Source organism: Zingiber officinale, chromosome 9B (assembly GCF_018446385.1).
Source record: "Zingiber officinale cultivar Zhangliang chromosome 9B, Zo_v1.1, whole genome shotgun sequence".
Lineage (NCBI taxonomy): Eukaryota > Viridiplantae > Streptophyta > Magnoliopsida > Zingiberales > Zingiberaceae > Zingiber > Zingiber officinale.
In genome coordinates, this window is record NC_056003.1 from 16,521,806 (window position 1) to 16,541,266 (window position 19,461).

Sequence of the window (19,461 nt, forward strand, 5' to 3'; positions counted from 1 at the left end):
CGCCTATTCAGCAATTCTATATGAGTAGAGAGTTCTGACTTTGGAAGGTACTATATCCACTTCCGTTTCCAAAGTATATCCTAAAAATGATTTTGGTAATATTCTAAATAACTCATCAATCTACTTATTTCCATAAGAGTCCTATACCTTCATTTTTCTACACCATTCTGTTGGGGTGTACCAGGTGCAGTTAGTTGGGATTGAATCCCTACTTCTGATAAGTGACTCCTAAATTCTCCCAAGAGGTACTTGCCACTATGTTCTTACCATAGTGACTTTTACTTTAACATTTCTCCGCATCAGCCTTGTACTATTTGAACTAATCAAAGTACTTAGTCTTGCGGTACATTAAGTAAATTTATTTGTATCTTGAATAGTTGTCTATAAAATAGACGAAATATTCAATACTACCTCTTGTCTGGATAGTCATAGGATCACACAAATTAGAATGAACCAATTTCAACATATCTTTGACTCCATACCCCTTAGACTTAAAAGCTTCTTGGTTATTTTTTCTTCCAAGTAAAACTCGCAGGTTGGAAAGATTTCCACTACTAATGAACCCAAAAGTTCATCAGCTACCAATGAATCCTACTCAAGTTAATATAACCTAGCCTTAGATGCCAAAGATATTAATGGTTCTTTTCCGAAGGTTGCTTTCTCTTAAAATTAGAAGATGTATTACTAATTTTCATTTTTTGTATCGTGAGAGTTATTGGATTTATAAATTGCCAACCAACGTACCAGAACAGATAACTTCCCTCTTTTTCTTAATAACAACTTTGTTATTAAAAGAGGCAGAATATCAAGTTCTTTGAATAGTTTAGAAACTGAAAACTAGTTCTTTCTAAACTTGGTGCGTAAAGACAATTACTCAAAAATTCATGTTTTATTCTTATCAAAAGATAAACATCTCCCACTGCAACAGCTACCATTTTTACAGTAGTGCCCATGTGGACGGTGTTTTAATTTCATTTAGTTGCCGGGTTTCCTGGAACCCTGCAATGAATTGCGGACATGATTGATGACATCTGTATCTACACTCCAGGTTCTGGTAGATAACACCATTAAACATGTTTCAACTAATGAATACAACTATATTGTTCTTAGTTCTAAGAAGACAGTCTACCTTAATGTCCAAGTCCTATTTCCAATCATTACAATTGGGACTACTAAGTCTTTTCTATAGTATGACTATTAAGGATTGACTAACATTTTAAATCCTAAGAATCACAAAAATATTTGGTCAAGATCAACTCCTTAAAATTTCCATGAATTTTGTGTATACAAAATCGAAGAGGAGATTTTATTCATTAATTTTATTATCTCGTCAACTTTACTTTATGACGAATAAAATTAATAGTTGATCTGTCTTTGATCAAATATTTGGTCAAAAACTTTTGAAATTAAAAAAATATTGATTCCTCAAACAATATTATTTAAATTCACCAACACCTCAAACACCGTGAATTTTGCATGCCACGTTAGTGTGGACGTATACAAATTCAACATTTGTAAAAGGAGGGTTTTAACCCATTAATTTTATTATCTTGTCAACCTAACTTTTTGACAAATAAAATTAATAGTTGGTATCATTTGGTCACACAAATAATAGCAGTGACTCCGATGGGGAGGATACTGTAAGATGTGTCTAAGTGTATACCATTACTTGACACTAAGTCCATTAATAAGATTATGCCCCTTCCGTTGGGGAATATCACACGCTCTTAATTAACTTCCTATAGTCATCCAAAAATGGAAGTCTGTTCTAGTGATCCATAAACAAGCTCATCCGTTATGGAGGAAGGCACTCAGAGCCAACGCGCAAGCTTGTTTGCATCACTTACAAACCAGTAATGGAGACCATGGGATTTACTTAAAAATCCCTCTCCCACTTAGTTATTTATAAATGAGGAATTTTAACTATGCTAGTCTACCTAACATGCATACTAACAAGCACACACAACACAACATAAAAAGCAATAAATAGAAAAACTAATTTTCAACTATTATGGCTTTTATCTATTGTTGTCCTCCATGTGTCGTCAACCCTAGCTGCTGCCATCTTTGGCCACCGCCACCGGGTCTAGTTGTCGCATCCATCTTGCTCCTTGTTCCGCTGCGCCTCTGGTCCTCAAAAGGTTCCACGCCTTGCAAGATTCGATCCGCGACATAAATAGAATTTTACATTTTTCGATCCTATATTCCTCGAAGGAATGTACATGTAAACTAGATCGAACATAAAATAAAATTTACATCCATCGATCCTATATTCCATAAAAGGAATGTACATGTAACTAGATAAAAAATAAAATCTTAATAAAACTAAATACAGCTCCTGCTGTATTTTATAATACAATCATGCACACACAATAAAATGCCCTTGACATGTCCAAGGGTCCAATCACACACATAATAACTAAAAACCATAATAGTTGGATCCTGCATCCACAAAGTTAGCACATCCTACTATTAACCTGCCTAAATTATGTATGACATGTGCATAATTAACCTAATACCAAATACACAGAGGCAAAACCCTAGCTCTGATACCAATTGTTGGTTGCTACTCGAAAAACCTAGAGGTTCCACTGTACAAAAATTTTGTACAAAGGTCTGAACCTTTTCCTAGCTACCATGTGTTCTTTTAAATTAAATTTTGGATCGCCTGCGGAACTTAACACGTTTGATCCAAAACTTAATCTATTCGTTCTTTTAGGTTTTGACTTGGGTCTCCTGCGGAACTTAACACGTTCGACCCAAATCACCTTAAGTTATTAATTCTATTAAATATTAATTTCTATAATTGGTTCCCAGTATTGACGTGGCGAGGCACACGACCTTCTTGGATATGGGAGCAACCACCACCGACTAGACAAAACCTTTTATGGAAAGATAATATTTAATTTCCTAAAATAACTTTAGGTTAACCGAAAAGAACAATCAAATCACAAGGGAAAGAAAAATAAAAGAACACTATATCGAAAACAAATTCGAAACTCTAGAATCGTATGCCTCTTGTATTTAGTATTATTTCCAAAAATAACTAGTATGATGCGGAAACAAAAATTACTAGTTATGCCTTTTAGAAAAACCTCTTGATCTTCTACCGTATTCCTCTTCTAACCTCGGACGTTGTGTGGGCAACGATCTTTCAAGATGAGAACCACCAAGCACCTTCTTCTTCCTTGCAAGTTTCGGCCATCAAAACTTCTTCTAGGATGAAGAGGTTCGGCCACCACCACCATGCTCCAAGGGATACTAGAAACGAGGCTTGCTTTCTCTCCTTCTTCTCCTTCCTTGATCCGGCCACAAACAAAAGCTCCACCAAGAGATAAGTTTCGGCCAACAAGAGGAGAGGAGAGTAATAGGGCCGGCCACCAAAACCAAAGAGGAGAGGAAGGAAAAGAATAGAGATCATTAACCATAAAGCCTTCTCTATCCCCTCTTTTATAATCCTTGGTCTTGGCAAATAAGGAAAATTTAATAAAAATTTCCTTAATTCTTTTTCCATTGAAAAGGAAAAATTATTTAATTAAAAATAATTTTCTTTTTCAAATACAATGGTCGGCCACCTCAAGCCCCAAATCAAGGAAAGTTTTAATTAAAACAAGAATTAAAACTTCCTAATTTGTTTCCGGAAATTTATAAAAATTTCTCCAATAATTTAATCCCTTCATGATTGGTTAATAAAAAGGAAATTTTATAAATTAAAATCTTTCTTTTAAACATGTGGATAAAAAGAAAGTTATCTCTAAAAATTAAAATCTCTTTTAATCTACAAATAAGGAAAGATATCAAATCTTTTCTTAATCTCTTGTAGAAACTTATAAAAGAGAATATTTAATTTTTAAACTTTCTTTTAAATCATGAACATGGTTAAAAAGGAAAGTTTTTCTTAAAATTTAAAATCCTCCTTTAATCAACAAATAAGGAAAGATTTCAAATTTTAAACTTTCTTTTAAACATGTAGATGATTTACAAATAAGGAAAGTTTTTACCAAAAATTAAAACCATCCTTTTAAACTACAAATAAGGAAAGAGATTAATCTCTTCTCTTAATCTTTTGTAGAAAGCTATAAAAGGAAATTTTTAATTTTTAAACTCTCTTTTAAAATCATGATATCCACATAAGAAATAATTTTAATAAAAATCCTTTTTAATATTCTAGTGGCCGACAACCTAAGCTTGGGACCCATGCTTTGGCCGGCCACCTACATGGCTCATCCACTTGGTCTTGGCCGGCCCTAGCTTGGGTTCCAAGCTAGCTTGGCCGACCCCATTGGATGGGTAAGAAGGTGGGTATGCGGTGGGTATAAATCTCTATATACTAGAGGCTACGATAGGGACCGAGAGGAGGAATTGGTTTTGGTCTCACGATGAAATTAAGCATCCCGTGTTCGCCCCGAACACACAACTTAATTTCATCAATAATAATTCATTCTACTAAAGAACTATTATTGAACTACCGCACCAATCCCAAATTACATTTTGGGCTCCTTCTTATTATGAGTGTGTTAGTCTCCCTGTGTTTAAGATAACAAATGTCCACTAATTAAGTAAGTTACTGACAACTCACTTAATTAATATCTAGCTCCAAGAGTAGTACCACTCAACTTCATCGTCATGTCGGACTAAGTCCACCTGCAGGGTTTAACATGGCAATCCTTATGAGCTCCTCTTGAGGACATTCTCAACCTAGATCACTAGGACACAGTTTCCTTCTATAATCAACAATACACACTATAAGTGATATCATTTCCCAACTTATCGGGTTTATTGATTCATCGAACTAAATCTCACCCATTGATAAATTAAAGAAATAAATATCAAATATATATGCTTGTTATTATATTAGGATTAAGAGCACACACTTCCATAATAACTGAGGTCTTTGTTTCTTTATAAAGTCAGTATAAAAGAAACGACCTCTAATGGTCCTACTCAATACACTCTAAGTGTACTAGTGTAATTATATAGTTAAGATAAACTAATACCTAATTACACTACGACACTCTAATGGTTTGTTCATTTCCATTATGGTCGTGAGCTACTGTTTATAATTTATAAGGTACTGATAACATGATCCTATGTGTGTGACACCACACACCATATTATCTACAATATAAATTAATTGAACAACTACATTTATCATAAATGTAGTCATTTGATCAATGTGATTCTTATTTCTAGATAAATGTTTATACCAAAAGCTAGGCTTTTAGTATACACTTTAACACCTGATTCCCGGTCGGGTTCCAACAAATCGAGACTTCAGACCTGATATACCTGGGTAGACGGTCGGATGGCACCTAACCAGGATTTGACGGGTTAGGCTCTCACGACCTGGCGGTACTTAAGCTCGGTGCTCTCAGTAAGCTAAAGCTCTCAGTTAGCTAACTCCCGACCAGCGCTTGGACTACCTCTCCATAGCCTCAGTCTCCCAAGGTCTAGGCCAAGCGTTATACCCGACTAATCATACAAGGTTGTTCTATTCATTCTCGATCAGGGCAGAAAGCGCTACAGAACAACAAGGTTAGGAAATCGTAACTGCCCGTCAAAGAATAACTGCCAAGGGTCAGGGAATATTCCAATTGTCCGCCATCACCTACGAATGGAATCTTCCTTCAGTCTATAGGAGGATGCCACATGTTCTCCATCACCTGACAAGTCTTGATACCCGATATTCTTTGATATTAGTCTGGCTCTAGAAGGTACGCACTGACATATAAAAAGGGAGGTCCTCTCACTTACGTAGGTACGCTCTCTCGCACATTTGCACTTGTCTTTTACTACTTTTTCACTTCGTACACTGTTCTTCTGGGGAAAATGTACCTGACTTGAGCGTCGAAGGGTCTGCTCCGGGGACTTTTTCCCTAGTTTCCGGCCTTTAACGCCCGTGTGTTCGTCTGAGTGTGCACAGAGCTCAGGTACTGTTGGCTCCAACGTCCTCGCCTGTCAACACCACGTGGGAGTCCCTTTTCGGAAAAGTATACGAGAAAGTTGTCTCAGTCGCCCCTTCGTCAATGTCTGCACCAGCTCACCAGGACTTCATCTGACTCAGATTCCGGACGGGATCAAATACCAAACCGACTCGCGACTAAAAGAGGAAGGCCCTCGGATCGAGCAACTTAGGGTAATAAAAATAATAAAAGATCCAGGGGTGAGAGGAATGTCGTGCAAACGAAATAAGATGATGACTCCGCATAGCAGTTGAAAGGAGTTCAGCACAAGTTGAGGAAGGGAAATACGAAAATATTTGCAAACTGTTGGAATAAAAGGATGTAGGGGAAACCGCAGACCGACGATGAATTGGTCTCGGAAGAAACAAAGGCAGCCGGTCGGCGGGGAGTTGGATCGATCGGACGAAGAAGGCAAAATGAGCTGATGATCGGAAGGAATTTCAAAAGCATCGCGCAGGCTCTCAGCGGCGCCCCCATGAAACCTAAACTCCATGGATGTGTACTAGAGTCCGGGGACAGGAGTCAGCGACTGAGAAGAGCTGTCATCGCAAAAACAGACGAAACAGAGAAGAAATATGATCAAAGGAAGAAAAAGGTCGCTGAAGTATCGCTGGAGCTCAAGAAGGACGAAAAGCCTCAAGACGAAATACGATAGGGAGAAAGCTTACGGGAGAAGGCTTGCCGGAGAAGAGGTGCGGAAGATCGCCGGAGAGTAGATCGCACAGGAACACAGACAGTCGCCGAAACTCGAAACACAAAGTGTGCAAATGAAGCGGCGTAGCGAGCTTATAAGGATCGGGCTCGGCCGACCAGAGCCGTCCGATCTAGGTCGCGGAAACTCAGGCCAAGATCTCACCATTGAATTCAAACCGCCAAACGTCACATCACGTCCTTTACGTCAGGCGGGCGGCGGCAGCAGGCGTGACACGCGGCACATTACCACGGGTCAACAGTTAATGAAGGCTTGGGAACATGTTCAACCTTAATGAGCGAGGATTTACATGATTCCCAAAAAATCTGGGTGACGTCAGCCTAACCCGCGCTCGCCCGAGACAACCCGAGATGAATTTTTATAAGTGCAAACCTTCATCAGGTCGATCGAATTGAGGTAGCACACTTATGCTCGAGCGACAAGCTCCAACAGGAGGATCGACGAGGATTGGTCTTATCTCGCTCGGAGACCACACAGGGTCGAAGGCCGATCGGGAGGAAATCTGCTCACACAATTGTCTAGTCAGTCGGACTTATAGCCTCCTTCAACTAGACCTGAAAGCGAGGCTTATGATGCTGTGATGATGAGGGGCCCCACCCCGCTGCCGCGGTGGGGGTCAAAGGAGGTCAATGTCAAGACGGTCAACGAGTGTATGACATCGGTCGATCGGACAGAACACTCCTCGATCAGGGAAGGCCCCGATCCGTCATCAACTTCGACACAACATTCAAACACCCGACGCTCAAGGAAGAATGATGTACAGAGGCCGAGCCTAGCGGCTACCCTGCTCGGCCGAGCAAGCATACTCAACATTAGTCAAGCACGCAGACAGTGAGCTTCCGGTCGAGTAGCTATCCCGCTCAGTCCGACAACAGACGGTGCTCAGGCATTGGACTTTCGACCGAGCGATTATCCCGCTCGACCTGACAGTAGACAGTACACGGGCAGTGGACTTCTGGCCGAACGGCTATCCCGCTCGGCATGACAGAAGACAGCATCGGGATAGCAAAATTTCGACCGAGCGACTATTCCGCTCGGCCAAGCAACAGACACAGCAGGATATCTTTTGACATCCTTTTGGGAGCTAGTGCCGCTGATAGGTGGCATGGTCAAACAGAATATCGTACGACAGAAGTTTCCACTATCACATCAAAGATATGCTTGGCCCGTTAAGGTACTATGTCAGGAACACTTTACTAACACGTCTTTTCAGGGAAAGCTTTGAGATACGTGCTCGCCTTGGAAAGTATGCACGCACGCTTCCGGAGCTCTATATAAATGGGGTCCAAGCATCGACGGAGGTATGCATTATATGCGATATTTATTATTGCACTACAATTTTCATTACTTCTTCTTCTTCTTGCTTCGTCAAAAACTAACTTGAACGTCGAAGGGTCATCGCTGGAGACCCCTTCCCTGGCTCGGCACTGACGTTGTTTATATTGCAAGTCAGACCGAAGTCCATCAGAAGTCAATAGAAACACCACATCTCAAATATCCATCTTATCGACTTTCGGACAAGATCATACATCATGTCCATTTTTACCCCTCTTAATATGCATTGGTCTAGGCATTACAATCGGCAAGATTTTTTTAATTTACCATTCTATAAAAATAATTTTCTCAGATATTTATGTATTTTTGATAAATTTTAAAATGTAATAAAGAATAACCGTAAACCAATTTTTAATTGTCAATCAACCTTAAAAATGAAAATTAATGGTTTTTTCAGCTTCTGAACTTGGAAATTAATTCCAAGCAAAAAATGAGTAAACACTTTTGAATTAGACTAAATTAATTATCCTTTCTTCTTTGAAATTATTTCCTTTTTGTTGCATACTACCATGAAGTTGGATTAATTAATTATCCACACTTCTATCTAAAAAAGCTTATTATTCACTCCCTTCAAAAATATAGTTATCAGAATTCAACAAGTGATCAAACCCAACAGTTAACATTTCACCTACAGTGAAAAAAGCTCACTCAGTGATTAAATTTAAGATCAATTTTAAATTTAATCAGGTGGATGAAATTCAAATCTTAACCTTCTAAGACTTAAATTTACATGAGATTCCCAAAAGCTCAAGCACCCTTTATTCAACTTTTCAGAAACAAGGTTTCAGAAAAATGCAGCAAATAAGAAAAGGAAATGATTGAAGCATAATGAACAGATTGGGCAAAGAGAATGATTGAAATGGAAAGTTTGGCACTTCAAAGTGCTTATTTTCAAGGTAGAAGAACATCAAGATCCCGGAAGCAATCTTATTCTTATACACCACCTCCAAACAGTTGATTTTGATGAGAGAAAAAATTCTCGAGACATTTAAAGTCACTTGATAAGAACAGACAGGTTGTTAAGGCTCAAATCGACTTGAATTGTGTCAAATGTGATAGATACAGACCAAGCACCCTACTTAATCATGGTGCACAACGCAATGTGGCAGACGTTTTCTTTTCTGCTTGTCTTCCTCAGAAAGCTGTTGGAAGCAGCAAAAGAACTTTCAGAAAACAAAAAATTGATCAGAGCGTTCCAGGAAGCTTATAGTATCGATAAGGCACTACAAATACAGGAACATTGTTTCATATACTTTTCCTCACCTGCTGAACAAAATGGGGAACTGGAACTCTTTTAGATCCATCAGCTAGTCGCTTGGAGGGCAAATGATTTCCAGTAGCAACAAACTCATTAGACACCTACAAGTGTTAATTGCTGGTTAAGAAGAGAATTGCAGTGGAATAGTTTGTTTTTTCTTTCTCATTTAGGAACATTACAGATGGATTCAGTTCGTAATATTCTCCATTATTTTACTACAACATTCAGTGATAAGTAAAGAATTGGCACCTGATTTCGTATTGCTCCAATTATCATTTCTTGACATCCAGAAGCATGTACATTTTTCAAGTTTGGGCATTGAAGCAAAAATCTTTCTGTATATTATAGAAGCTTTTGAGCAAAATAGTATTATCGATGAACCCTAAATGCCAATGGAGGTAGAACATATACCTGGATGTAAGTTTGTACATGAGTTAAAATTGAGCTCGTTGAGCTCTGGGCAATTCAAGTATAGAGACTGCATTATATTAGTTGAATTAGAAAATGTGAATTGTAAAGGCATAACTTAGAGATTTTTACTTTTTCGAGGGAGTTTTCACTTACATCTAAACCAGAGCAACCCCATAAACTCAGCTTCCTCAAATTTGCATGTTTTATAATCAGTTTCTGGAATCTAGCAAACTTTTCTGCAACTTCTCCCTTGGGGCCCGACGTCGGTTGACAGCTTTTGTACTGGTACTGATTATTGACACGGCATATGCTCATCCCACAGTCAATTAGCTGCAGAAGAGGCAATTTAGCTGCGGCAAACTGGATGCCACCTGAGAAGAAATTGAAAGACTCATGATGCTCAACCAACAAACAAGTCATTGGAATGGTTGGTGTTAAGCAACAAAGCATAGTGGAAGTCAGAAAACAAATACATCCTTACTTGAAGTTATATTTTGGCAAAGAGCAAGTAGGAGCCTACAAAGAGTCTTAGGGAATACATTACATATCATTCGAATTCCACTGTCAGTAATGCTTGATCTGAGCAACCAGATACAAGCAAATCAGTACTTATAAGATGAAGGATACATGGAGGTTATCACAGAGCAGATGATTGAACATACCCACTCAAATCAAGCAATTCCAAATTGGTGTAAGTGGAAACTATAGCAGTAACAGCAGCATCAGTGATTCTTGATCCGAGAACCAAAGACACCATCCGTAAATTCCTGAGACAGCACAACTATTATCGAGTTACTAATGAGAGGATTTAAGGCTGCAAAAAGATGTTTTGGTATTCAGTTATGAACTTTGATAACTTCATTCTGCTAATTCTGCATTGCAACTTCTGCTACATTGAGCAGAGTAGCAAATCCAATTCCTATATTAAATTCTTTGTTGAACACAATCAAGAGAAAGAACCCACCTCAAGTTAGCACTTGTAAGAGCGAGGACTACTTCATTAGAGAGATGAATCGAGGCAATATGGATGTTTTTTAGCCGTGGACACGTACGTCCAAGATATTCCATCATTGTAGCAAGATCTGTTGTGTCATTTTCTTGTCGAGCAAAATCAAGAGAAATCTCTCTTAAATTAGGGCATTTAAATGCCTGTCATATTTGGAAATGAATGAATACATGGATGAAAAATCCAAAATAACCATGCCAAAGCAAATTAAAATGCATACCACTTTAGAAATGGAATGGAGATTTGATAGCCAGAGTGTCGACAGACTTGAAGAAGTGAGATTGAGAAATCCAATGTTAGTGCAATCCTCAATCTTAAGACTTGATAGAAACTGTTTGTCAGCAACAAAACGACCCAATTCATCCCTAGGCAATAGTCAAAAAGGTAGTGAGTATAGTTTCATGCTGATGTAAAGTCACAGAGAGAAGATCTAAGGAAAATTGAAATGGAACAATAACAAGAACATCAAACTAATCTAAATTAATGCAAGCACAGCCACAGTTCACAGTCAAAGCTTCAGAAAATATTTTTCCACATTTTTTGGAGTTTGGTACAATAGAAAATCAAGATCAACACAAAATTTTCTTTTGGTCAACAACAAATAGACATACATTTTTCAGAAAACTAGATTTTCTTTGAAACAAAAAGAGAAAAAGATTTTCCTAACGATCTCTATTCTCTCCTCCATCCTCCTCCCTCATCTAGACAAGTTAATTGATCAAGCCAAGCAATCCGAGCCAGCCAAGTGGTCCAATTGACTTGGGTGAGCCAATTAATTCAATCAAACTGAACATGTCAAGTGGATCAAACAGTCCAAGCCAGCCAAATGAGCGAGTTGATTCAATTGGCTGAGTCGACTGATTCAACTAATCAAGCCAACCAAGCATGGTGATCCATTCGTGCCTAGCAATTCTAGCAAGCAGAATGAGTTGTGCAAGTGGAACTAACTGGGCCAAACGGTCAAACAACCAAGTTGTGATCGGAGGGTTGATTTAGTTGGGAGGACTAGGTGGATAAGTAGATTGAATTTTCTGATCAAACCAAATGGGCCAGCCAGACCAATCGAGCTAGATGAGCCAAGCAAGGCACGTAACCCAGCCAACCCAACTGACATGCCTAGCTCACCCATCCGACACAACTACTTCACTTGATCAATCCAACTTGGAGAAGAAAATAGCTTCCTATCTATGGACAAAACAAGAGAATATTTTTTAGCATATTTTTGTATTACATCCAAATGACAAAAATAATTTATTTTTCCTCAAAAATGAAAAGAATTTAAAAAAATTGACAAATAAGTCATTTTCTAGCAAACTATCGAAGCCTTTAGAAGTAAAAGTCTAGCAATGAAATCAAAAGTGTAACAAATTTCTGTGACAGTTTCAATCTTAATACATCCTATATACAATTAATGAATAATTAAATAGGTTGACAGAAAAGGTCAGGTTCTTTCAACGAAGTTAAAAACCTACTTCATGAAGATAAAAAAGATCTTGCTTAACTTTCAGATGGAAGTTCCATATATTCAGATTTAAGGCAAATAACATGTTTTCACTTGGTGAATACTCCTGAAAATAAACGATCATCAGCTGACTAAGTAAAATTAATAAGGTATCGGTGTACTCTGAGAACATAACAGTAAAACGTGAAGCTACAGCAAAGAGAAAGATCTGCACAATAAATTATGCAGAATAGTGTGCATCAGAATAGTTATGTAAATAAATTATTGATCATGTATAAGAGTCATTGCCATACCCAGTTATCCTGTTGACTGCATTTTCAGCTATGTTTAGCTCAAAAGTTTCCAAGTTGGGTATCGAGAATGCAACACAAGCTAACAGTGTGGCATCAACATCACTGCAAAAGAATAACATTACCATCAGGCATTTGAATGCTGTTGATGATATTTTGTAAATCCAGCTTCATTGAATGCATTTGAAGAGAATTATAAGAAATTGTCAATAGTAGAACAACTAAAACCAATTTGGTTCCTCATAAATGAAGGGGATCACGGATGCCCATCCTTACTCCTTATTAATCATAAACAGTTGGTTATGCAGATTCCAAACCAGGAAAAAAACATGAAGAGTGAAGGGAAATTCAGTTATCTAAAACAAGTGCAAGATGAAAATGATTCTAATATTTACACTAACTGTATAGTGTCGGTTTCAAGATCATGTTGGCATAAATCAAAGTAGAAACTCGGCTTCTATGTATTTCAATATTGAAGATCGCTCAGATTCCAGAATAGTGTTCATAAAAGCAAGTATAAAACCATAACATGTAATTTTATAACTTTTGTTATACTAAGATAGGATTAAGACCAAGATCACTGATCTACTAAAAAATTCTCTTTCAAGTGATCGAACTAAAGGACAAAATGTTATTTTTATGATCTAACTTTATCCAGCTGCATATCATAAAGACTAATTCTTTTTACCACCCAGAAAAGAACCTTTCTGATTCCTCCTAATGTTAAAAGTTCAGATCTACAACATCGGAGAAGCATTAAAAATGGAACTTTTCCTACAAATCTTGTTACTAGGGTTCAGATCTATATTGTCAAATGTACATATAGCCGTTCATGTTAAATTTGCCAAAAAAATTAATTAAAGTTTGTTTTTTTTTCGTAGTTGCAATCTATTTTTTTTAAAGGCGTTTCGATCACTCCGTAGCTTGGAATTCGAACCTCTCCATTCTCAGTCTGAGCCGAGTCAGCCCTTGGCACTTGCGGAGCACCGATCCGATCTCCGATCGAGGTGAAACACAGATCCTGAGCTCCTCCGCGGAGCGCCACACCCTCCGGACGCAATCCCTCCAACCGCGGCACACCGCCGCCGCCCGCGTCAGCTCCCTGGGTGAAAGTCGCCGCAACACCTCCACCATACAGGTCGTGGGCAGAGCCCATTCCCCGCCCCACCCCACCTCCTCTTCCTCCACCTCCTCCTCCTCCTCCTCCCGGATCTGCTGATCCGCCACTGGCACAAGCTCGAGGGCGTCGGCCTCGCCGTCGCATTCATCATCGAAGGAAAGCGCGCGGCGGGGGCGATGGGAGGAGCGGGGCGGCACGGGGGCCTCCGGCGTGGGGCAGCTGTGGCCCCTCTTGGGGAGGCCGCAGTGGCCGCAGTTATAGCTGCCCCGGCTCTTGGGCCGCGGCGCGCGGCCAACGGGGGTGACGGCCGGGTGGCGGAGCATCTCGATGCGAAGAGGAGGAGGAGGGAGATGGAGGGCGAAGGAGCGGGTGAGATAAAAAGGGAAGGAGATGAAGAGAGAGAGAAGGAGGGAAGACGCGGGAGATTAGAGTTGCGTTCGCGCCAATTTTACCATGTGAGCGGACTGCATGCATCTTGAATTACGATAATACCCCTACTCCCCGCTTAATCCTTCTCCTTTTTTTTTCTTCCCATTATTCATTACTATTTTCTCAAAATTACACATTCTCAAATACTAATTATTAATATCATTATTAAATTTGATAAAAAAAAACGCAATATAATAAATACATAAACATATTTGTCATGCAAAATCTTATTGGTAATTCACTGATGTGACTAGCCTCTCTCACCCGATAAGTGAATTAGAAAAATAATTATATCTAATTACAAAATTCGACAACAAGCGTTCGCTAGATTTTTCTTATCCATTTCAATCTACACAAATCTACAAATGAGAGACAGAGTTTGGATCGTAGCTCACTCGTCTCCCTCCTCCAGATTCCACGGAGCATTCAATTGGATCCACACAATGGACGGCTCATATTATTACATCGCGGCATTTTGAAAACTTAATTGCAGAAAAATATACAGATAGAAAACTGACAAAAATCTAGGGTTGGAAAAGCATTTAATGGAACCACACCACTAATAATGCTCGGCAAAGATGTGGTGATGAGGGAAGAGCTTCCACAGAGTGGGATAAAGCGGTTGCTGTTCGTCTTCTAGGTTTCTCCGCCTTGGTGGATCTATTGGCGAAGAACGTAAGGTAACAAGATTTGTTTTTTTCCCCTTTTCTTCAAGTTTCTGTTCTTCCTCCAATCATCAGATTTTCATAGAGGATGGGGGGAAAACATTGATGGAAAATACGAAGAAATCTCGAGTTCTTTTGACAAAGTTGCGATTTTCGTCACTTGTTGGTCCCGTAAATCTTTAGGAGAATCTGTTCTTGGGATAAACATTTGATCTTTATTTTTCTTGCTCGGCGATGAGAAATCTGAAGTTTAGAGAAGATATTTTCTTCACAAGAATGTTTTTATCTGATGATTTATGGAACGTTAGGGTTTTGCAAGTGCAAATATTTGCCATTTTTTTAGGTAATTTTAGTGTTAGTTTTTGTTCTGGTTTACATCCAAAAATAAGAAAGCTTTCTGAAGAGTTTGGAAAAGTAAATAAAGTTTCAGTCTTCACTCTGTTGTCTTCTTTCACCATTAGATGGCTTCTTCCTACATTCTCAATGGAGCAGAAACACTCACTTTCTCCAAAGGAAGAGCCCCAATTGGGTTGGCCTTCAAGGGGCCTTCTCTCAATGGGATATGCCTCCCCATGATAGGTTCAATCTCAGTCACCGGTGGAAGTATCAGAGCAAAAACGTTGGCGCCGAGATGCAGCCTTTCATCTTCTCGGCCAGCGTCTCAGCCCCGCTTCATCCAGCACAAGAAAGAGGCATTTTGGTTCTACAGATTCCTCTCCATAGTGTATGACCATGTCATAAATCCCGGTCATTGGACTGAGGACATGAGGGACGAGGCTCTTGAGCCTGCTGATCTGTATGATCCGAGGTTGAAGGTCGTGGATGTCGGTGGCGGGACTGGGTTCACGACGTTGGGCATTATTAAGCACATACATCCCAAGAATGTCACCATTCTCGATCAGTCTCCGCACCAATTGGAGAAGGCAAAGCAAAAGGAGGAACTGAAAGAGTGCACAATCATTGAAGGGGATGCTGAGGATCTTCCTTTCCCGACCGACTCTGTGGACCGCTACATTTCTGCTGGAAGGTAATTTCAAACTTATACTACAGTTGAAAATACCTTATTCATGATTTGGAACATATGATTCTTACTACCCTTTGTGAACAAAATCCTATAGGTTCTCTTGTTTGTGATACGAAGATTAAGCTTTTGTATTAAGCACCTTTAGTGGCCAGAATTATCCTTTACCTGAAAACATTTTTATTGTGCTTTTGTCGCTCCTACAAGTTGTTCTAAAGCTCAAATAGGATGATATATCAATGCTAGTTCACTGTATGAAATAGAATTCATTATATTTAGCAGCTTCAACATTCATTAGCAGAAGTGGAAGGGATTATCATTTTAGTTTATTTTTTTGCACGTAATCCTCCAATCAGTTTTAGAGTATTGTCAGTCAGATGGACCAAGAACAAGATTGTTTTCTAGTTCAATTCACGAAGATCGCTAGTCCTTCATGCTACTCTGTTCTTCTTGGGTAATTTCTCTCTTGATGATCAATCTGCAGCATTGAGTATTGGCCTGATCCTCAACGTGGAATCAAAGAAGCGTATCGAGTACTGAAACTTGGAGGGTTAGCTTGCATCATTGGTCCTGTATATCCAACATTTTGGCTATCACGCTTCTTTGCCGATATGTGGATGCTGTTTCCCAAGGAAGAGGAGTACATCGAATGGTTCAAGAAGGCCGGCTTTAAAGACGTCAAATTGAAGAGAATCGGCCCCAAATGGTACCGTGGTGTCCGGCGTCACGGCCTCATCATGGGTTGTTCTGTCACAGGTGTTAAGAGAGAATCTGGCGATTCTCCTCTGCAGGTAGTTTTTTTCCCTTTAAATTCCTTTTGCCTAAATCAATGTTGCAGTAACTCTTTTGTAGCAAATCACTCACTATGTCCTGCATCGCATCTTTGAATCGGATTCTTATCAAATTCTTTAGTCATATCCTCATGACATTGCGATCGCTATGATAACTTCAACTTGAGCATTTTGGATCACTCATTTAGCTGAAGGCCATTCATTCGACTGTGTCAAAGTTAGAATTCCATGAAAACTAATGCAGTAGCTTTCAGTGTGATAATGTACAATAAGTTGACATCTTCTTGGACATAAATAATCCTTCTAATGTCGATGTATTGCACTACAGCTTGGTCCAATTGCCGAAGATGTAAGCAAACCTGTGAACCCATTTACCTTCGCCTTGCGTTTCATCTTGGGAACAATTGCAGCGACATATTACGTGCTGGTGCCGATATATATGTGGATTAAGGATCAAATCGTCCCCAAAGGACAACCTATATGAAGAACAGACTCGAATTATTTGGCCGCGAAAAATGGAAGTATAATCTATGTAATATTTTCTTTTGTTTGCTATTTTTAGGCCTTTTCCTCGACTTTTCTGGTCAGCGTGTTTCTGTCTGAATTCTAAGTCATGCTGCCGGCCAAAAGTTTCTTGTGCTTCATCTGAACAACACGATGCGACTCGTTCAGCGCTGGACAGAATGTGATTGTGAACCTTGAAAATAAGTTTGTTCTTCCTTTGCTGTCTGTATCTTGGCAGTTTACGTGATCTGAAAGTCAAACTTCAAACTTTTTTGTTTGACTTTAAATCGCACATTAAATTCTTCCATTCAAAAAGTCAAGTACCTACTCGTTCATCATGATTTGGTCCCTGGTCTATAAGCGGTGAAGGCAGGGCATTGCTCATTTCTCATAACTCTCTTCACCCTTCATAAAAAGAAACTCTCTTCTTTTTTCTTCTTCCTCATAGAATTTAGGTGGTTGCCATGGACGTTCTAACAGAGGAGCAAATCATGGAATTCCAAGAAGCCTTCTGCCTTTTCGACAAAGATGGAGATGGTGATCTGTTCTTGTCTCTCTTCTCTAACTTATTGTTTATTGTTCAGTTGTTGTTTTGTTTGAACCAAATAGTTAAGGCTTTTAATATAGCTAGGATTTTGCTCGCTTTTTGTTATTTGCTTTTAGAGTTGGGACAAAGAAATCGACAAAGATAATCGCCATAACCTACCGAGCCATTTCTTTTCGCGTTTCGATCAATCGACTTTTGTCTTGCCTTCTCCACTGTGACCTTGTTGAAGCCTTTCTTCCATTGTTTTCCACAGATAATTGAAGGAGAGATGAAATCCAATTTTTTCTCTAAATTACCCACAAAAAAACTTATTTAGTGAAGTCAAGATAGATTTGTTGTTGTGATTATGAATAAGTCAAGGTTTGAAATTCCAAACCAAGATGTAAAGACTTGTCCATTTCCAGACAAAAATTTCATTTTAACAATAAAATAAAACAAAATAAATAGTCATTAAATTATGAAATTATCATTTGATGATGATATACACATGTACAGGATGTATCACAATGCAAGAACTAACTACGGTCATCAAATCATTGGGTCAAAATCCAAGTGATGAAGAACTGCAAGAAATGATGAGGGAAGTCGACTCAGATGGCAGCGGAACCATAGAATTCGGGGAGTTCTTAAATCTAATGGCTAGGAAAATGAAGGTAATTAAGAGGCTAAACTACAATTTACGAATATAATAATGAAAAAAAAAAAGAGAAACAATTCCACTAATATTTGTAGGAGTCTGACGGGGAAGATGAACTAAGAGAAGCTTTCAAGGTGTTCGACAAGGATCAAGATGGATACATCTCTGCCATGGAGGTGAATTTAGATTGGTGCATGGATTTACTTTTATGTGTAATTGGTTTAAAAGATTGATAATTTCGTGTTCTTGTAGCTGATGAATGTGATGGTCACTCTTGGAGAGAAGCTGACAGAAGAAGAGGTGGATCAAATGATAAGGGAGGCAGATTTGGATGGAGATGGGCAAGTGAACTATGAGGAGTTTGTGAGAATGATGATGGCTGTCTAATTAACTTAATTATTAGCAAATTAAATTTCCTTTATGAAGTCTTGTTTCTTTTATTAAAAAAAAAGTAATTCTGATAGTAATTATAATAATTAATGATCTTGGCATCTAGTGTTGTGTTGCGTAATTCCTATTGTTCATAAAATTCAAACAACTTTTTTCTTATTGCATTTATGAATCTAATCATAAATGACTCTTAATATACTGCACTTGGAGACAGAATAGTGCATACATCTTCATGTTTTTATAATAAAAACAGACATATGAGAGAAGTTAAATACATCCTCTTTTCATAGGCCATTTAGGTTACTAAAGAGAAGACCAAACTAACTTGCATCAGTGAACATCTTTGATATTGCATCAGCATTAATGCTTCATCATTTGTTTGATTTTGTTGCTGCTTCTATAAATTTGATGACTGAAGAATTCTCTTAATGAATCAGTTAAACTTAGTTCTGAAATATGAACACAGAAAATATGTAGTAATTAGTTAATCACTACTCAAGTTACTGGCATTGGTGTGATGTGCATGAAATATTAATGAGCAGATCCAATTGATTGTTTCTTGGAAGTTTGTCAAAACCTTTCAGGATAATTAACTGTGTATTATAGATCTGAAAAACTCTTAAAAATACAGAATGCATGTATATATGCAACTACTATAAACATTATCCAAAGATCATTCCTAGAACTTCATAAGCAAAATAATAATAATAATAATAATTTATGAAACATAAATCCAAAGATAACTAGCAATAACCTTCTTTTAATGGTAGGTAGATTTTAAGAAGGCCTTAAAATTTCACCATGCAAACTAATCTAACACATATACTTTTCGGTGATGAATAAAAAGGAAGAAAAAAAAGAACTGAATGAAGTTAAAAGAACTGCAATATGATGGCAAAAAACTATCTTTGTGTTGCTAG

General features: G+C 38.4%; 3 protein-coding genes across 4 annotated transcripts; 2 read left to right on the forward strand and 1 right to left on the reverse strand.

Annotated features, from left to right (window-relative positions):
• Positions 1 to 8,864: 8,864 nt before the first annotated feature.
• LOC122022486 (F-box/LRR-repeat protein 17-like) lies at positions 8,865 to 13,970 on the reverse strand. 2 transcript variants are annotated; one of them, XM_042580506.1, is made up of 11 exons: positions 13,375 to 13,970; positions 12,441 to 12,542; positions 10,906 to 11,050; positions 10,644 to 10,828; positions 10,342 to 10,446; positions 10,161 to 10,258; positions 9,833 to 10,050; positions 9,680 to 9,746; positions 9,518 to 9,603; positions 9,274 to 9,369; positions 8,865 to 9,152 (listed from the first exon to the last, which is right to left on the reverse strand). In XM_042580506.1, the coding sequence occupies exons 1-11, from the start codon at positions 13,878 to 13,880 to the stop codon at positions 9,090 to 9,092; spliced, it is 1,671 nt and encodes a 556-aa protein (XP_042436440.1). In that variant the 5' UTR covers positions 13,881 to 13,970; the 3' UTR covers positions 8,865 to 9,089. The 2 variants fall into 2 exon arrangements, with proteins under 2 accessions (XP_042436440.1, XP_042436439.1); XM_042580505.1 differs by having other exon boundaries at positions 8,865 to 9,173.
• A 535-nt stretch (positions 13,971 to 14,505) lies between these two features.
• LOC122022487 (2-methyl-6-phytyl-1,4-hydroquinone methyltransferase 1, chloroplastic-like) lies at positions 14,506 to 17,196 on the forward strand. Its single transcript, XM_042580507.1, has 4 exons — positions 14,506 to 14,666; positions 15,113 to 15,678; positions 16,157 to 16,463; positions 16,792 to 17,196. The coding sequence occupies exons 2-4, from the start codon at positions 15,113 to 15,115 to the stop codon at positions 16,945 to 16,947; spliced, it is 1,029 nt and encodes a 342-aa protein (XP_042436441.1). The 5' UTR covers positions 14,506 to 14,666; the 3' UTR covers positions 16,948 to 17,196.
• A 232-nt stretch (positions 17,197 to 17,428) lies between these two features.
• Positions 17,429 to 18,599, forward strand: LOC122022488 (calmodulin-like protein 11). The gene is made up of 4 exons (XM_042580509.1): positions 17,429 to 17,504; positions 18,010 to 18,167; positions 18,247 to 18,327; positions 18,404 to 18,599. Exons 1-4 carry the CDS (start codon positions 17,432 to 17,434, stop codon positions 18,536 to 18,538), a joined length of 447 nt encoding a protein of 148 aa, XP_042436443.1. The 5' UTR covers positions 17,429 to 17,431; the 3' UTR covers positions 18,539 to 18,599.
• The last annotated feature ends 862 nt before the right edge of the window (positions 18,600 to 19,461 follow it).

Excerpts from the sequence above, each read along its gene's own strand:
- LOC122022488 (XM_042580509.1), top strand. The coding sequence starts at position 17,432 with ATGGACGTTCTAACAGAGGAGCAAATCATGGAATTCCAAGAAGCCTTC. Across the intron at positions 17,505-18,009 it reads TTTCGACAAAGATGGAGATG|GATGTATCACAATGCAAGAA; the intron begins GTGATCTGTTCT and ends ACACATGTACAG. Across the intron at positions 18,328-18,403 it reads GATACATCTCTGCCATGGAG|CTGATGAATGTGATGGTCAC; the intron begins GTGAATTTAGAT and ends GTGTTCTTGTAG.
- LOC122022486 (XM_042580505.1), bottom strand. The coding sequence starts at position 13,880 with ATGCTCCGCCACCCGGCCGTCACCCCCGTTGGCCGCGCGCCGCGGCCC. Across the intron at positions 12,543-13,374 it reads CTCAGACTGAGAATGGAGAG|TGATGTTGATGCCACACTGT; the intron begins GTTCGAATTCCA and ends ATTCTTTTGCAG. Across the intron at positions 9,370-9,517 it reads TTGGAGCAATACGAAATCAG|GTGTCTAATGAGTTTGTTGC; the intron begins GTGCCAATTCTT and ends TAACACTTGTAG.
- LOC122022487 (XM_042580507.1), top strand. The coding sequence starts at position 15,113 with ATGGCTTCTTCCTACATTCTCAATGGAGCAGAAACACTCACTTTCTCC. Across the intron at positions 15,679-16,156 it reads CGCTACATTTCTGCTGGAAG|CATTGAGTATTGGCCTGATC; the intron begins GTAATTTCAAAC and ends ATCAATCTGCAG. Across the intron at positions 16,464-16,791 it reads CTGGCGATTCTCCTCTGCAG|CTTGGTCCAATTGCCGAAGA; the intron begins GTAGTTTTTTTC and ends ATTGCACTACAG.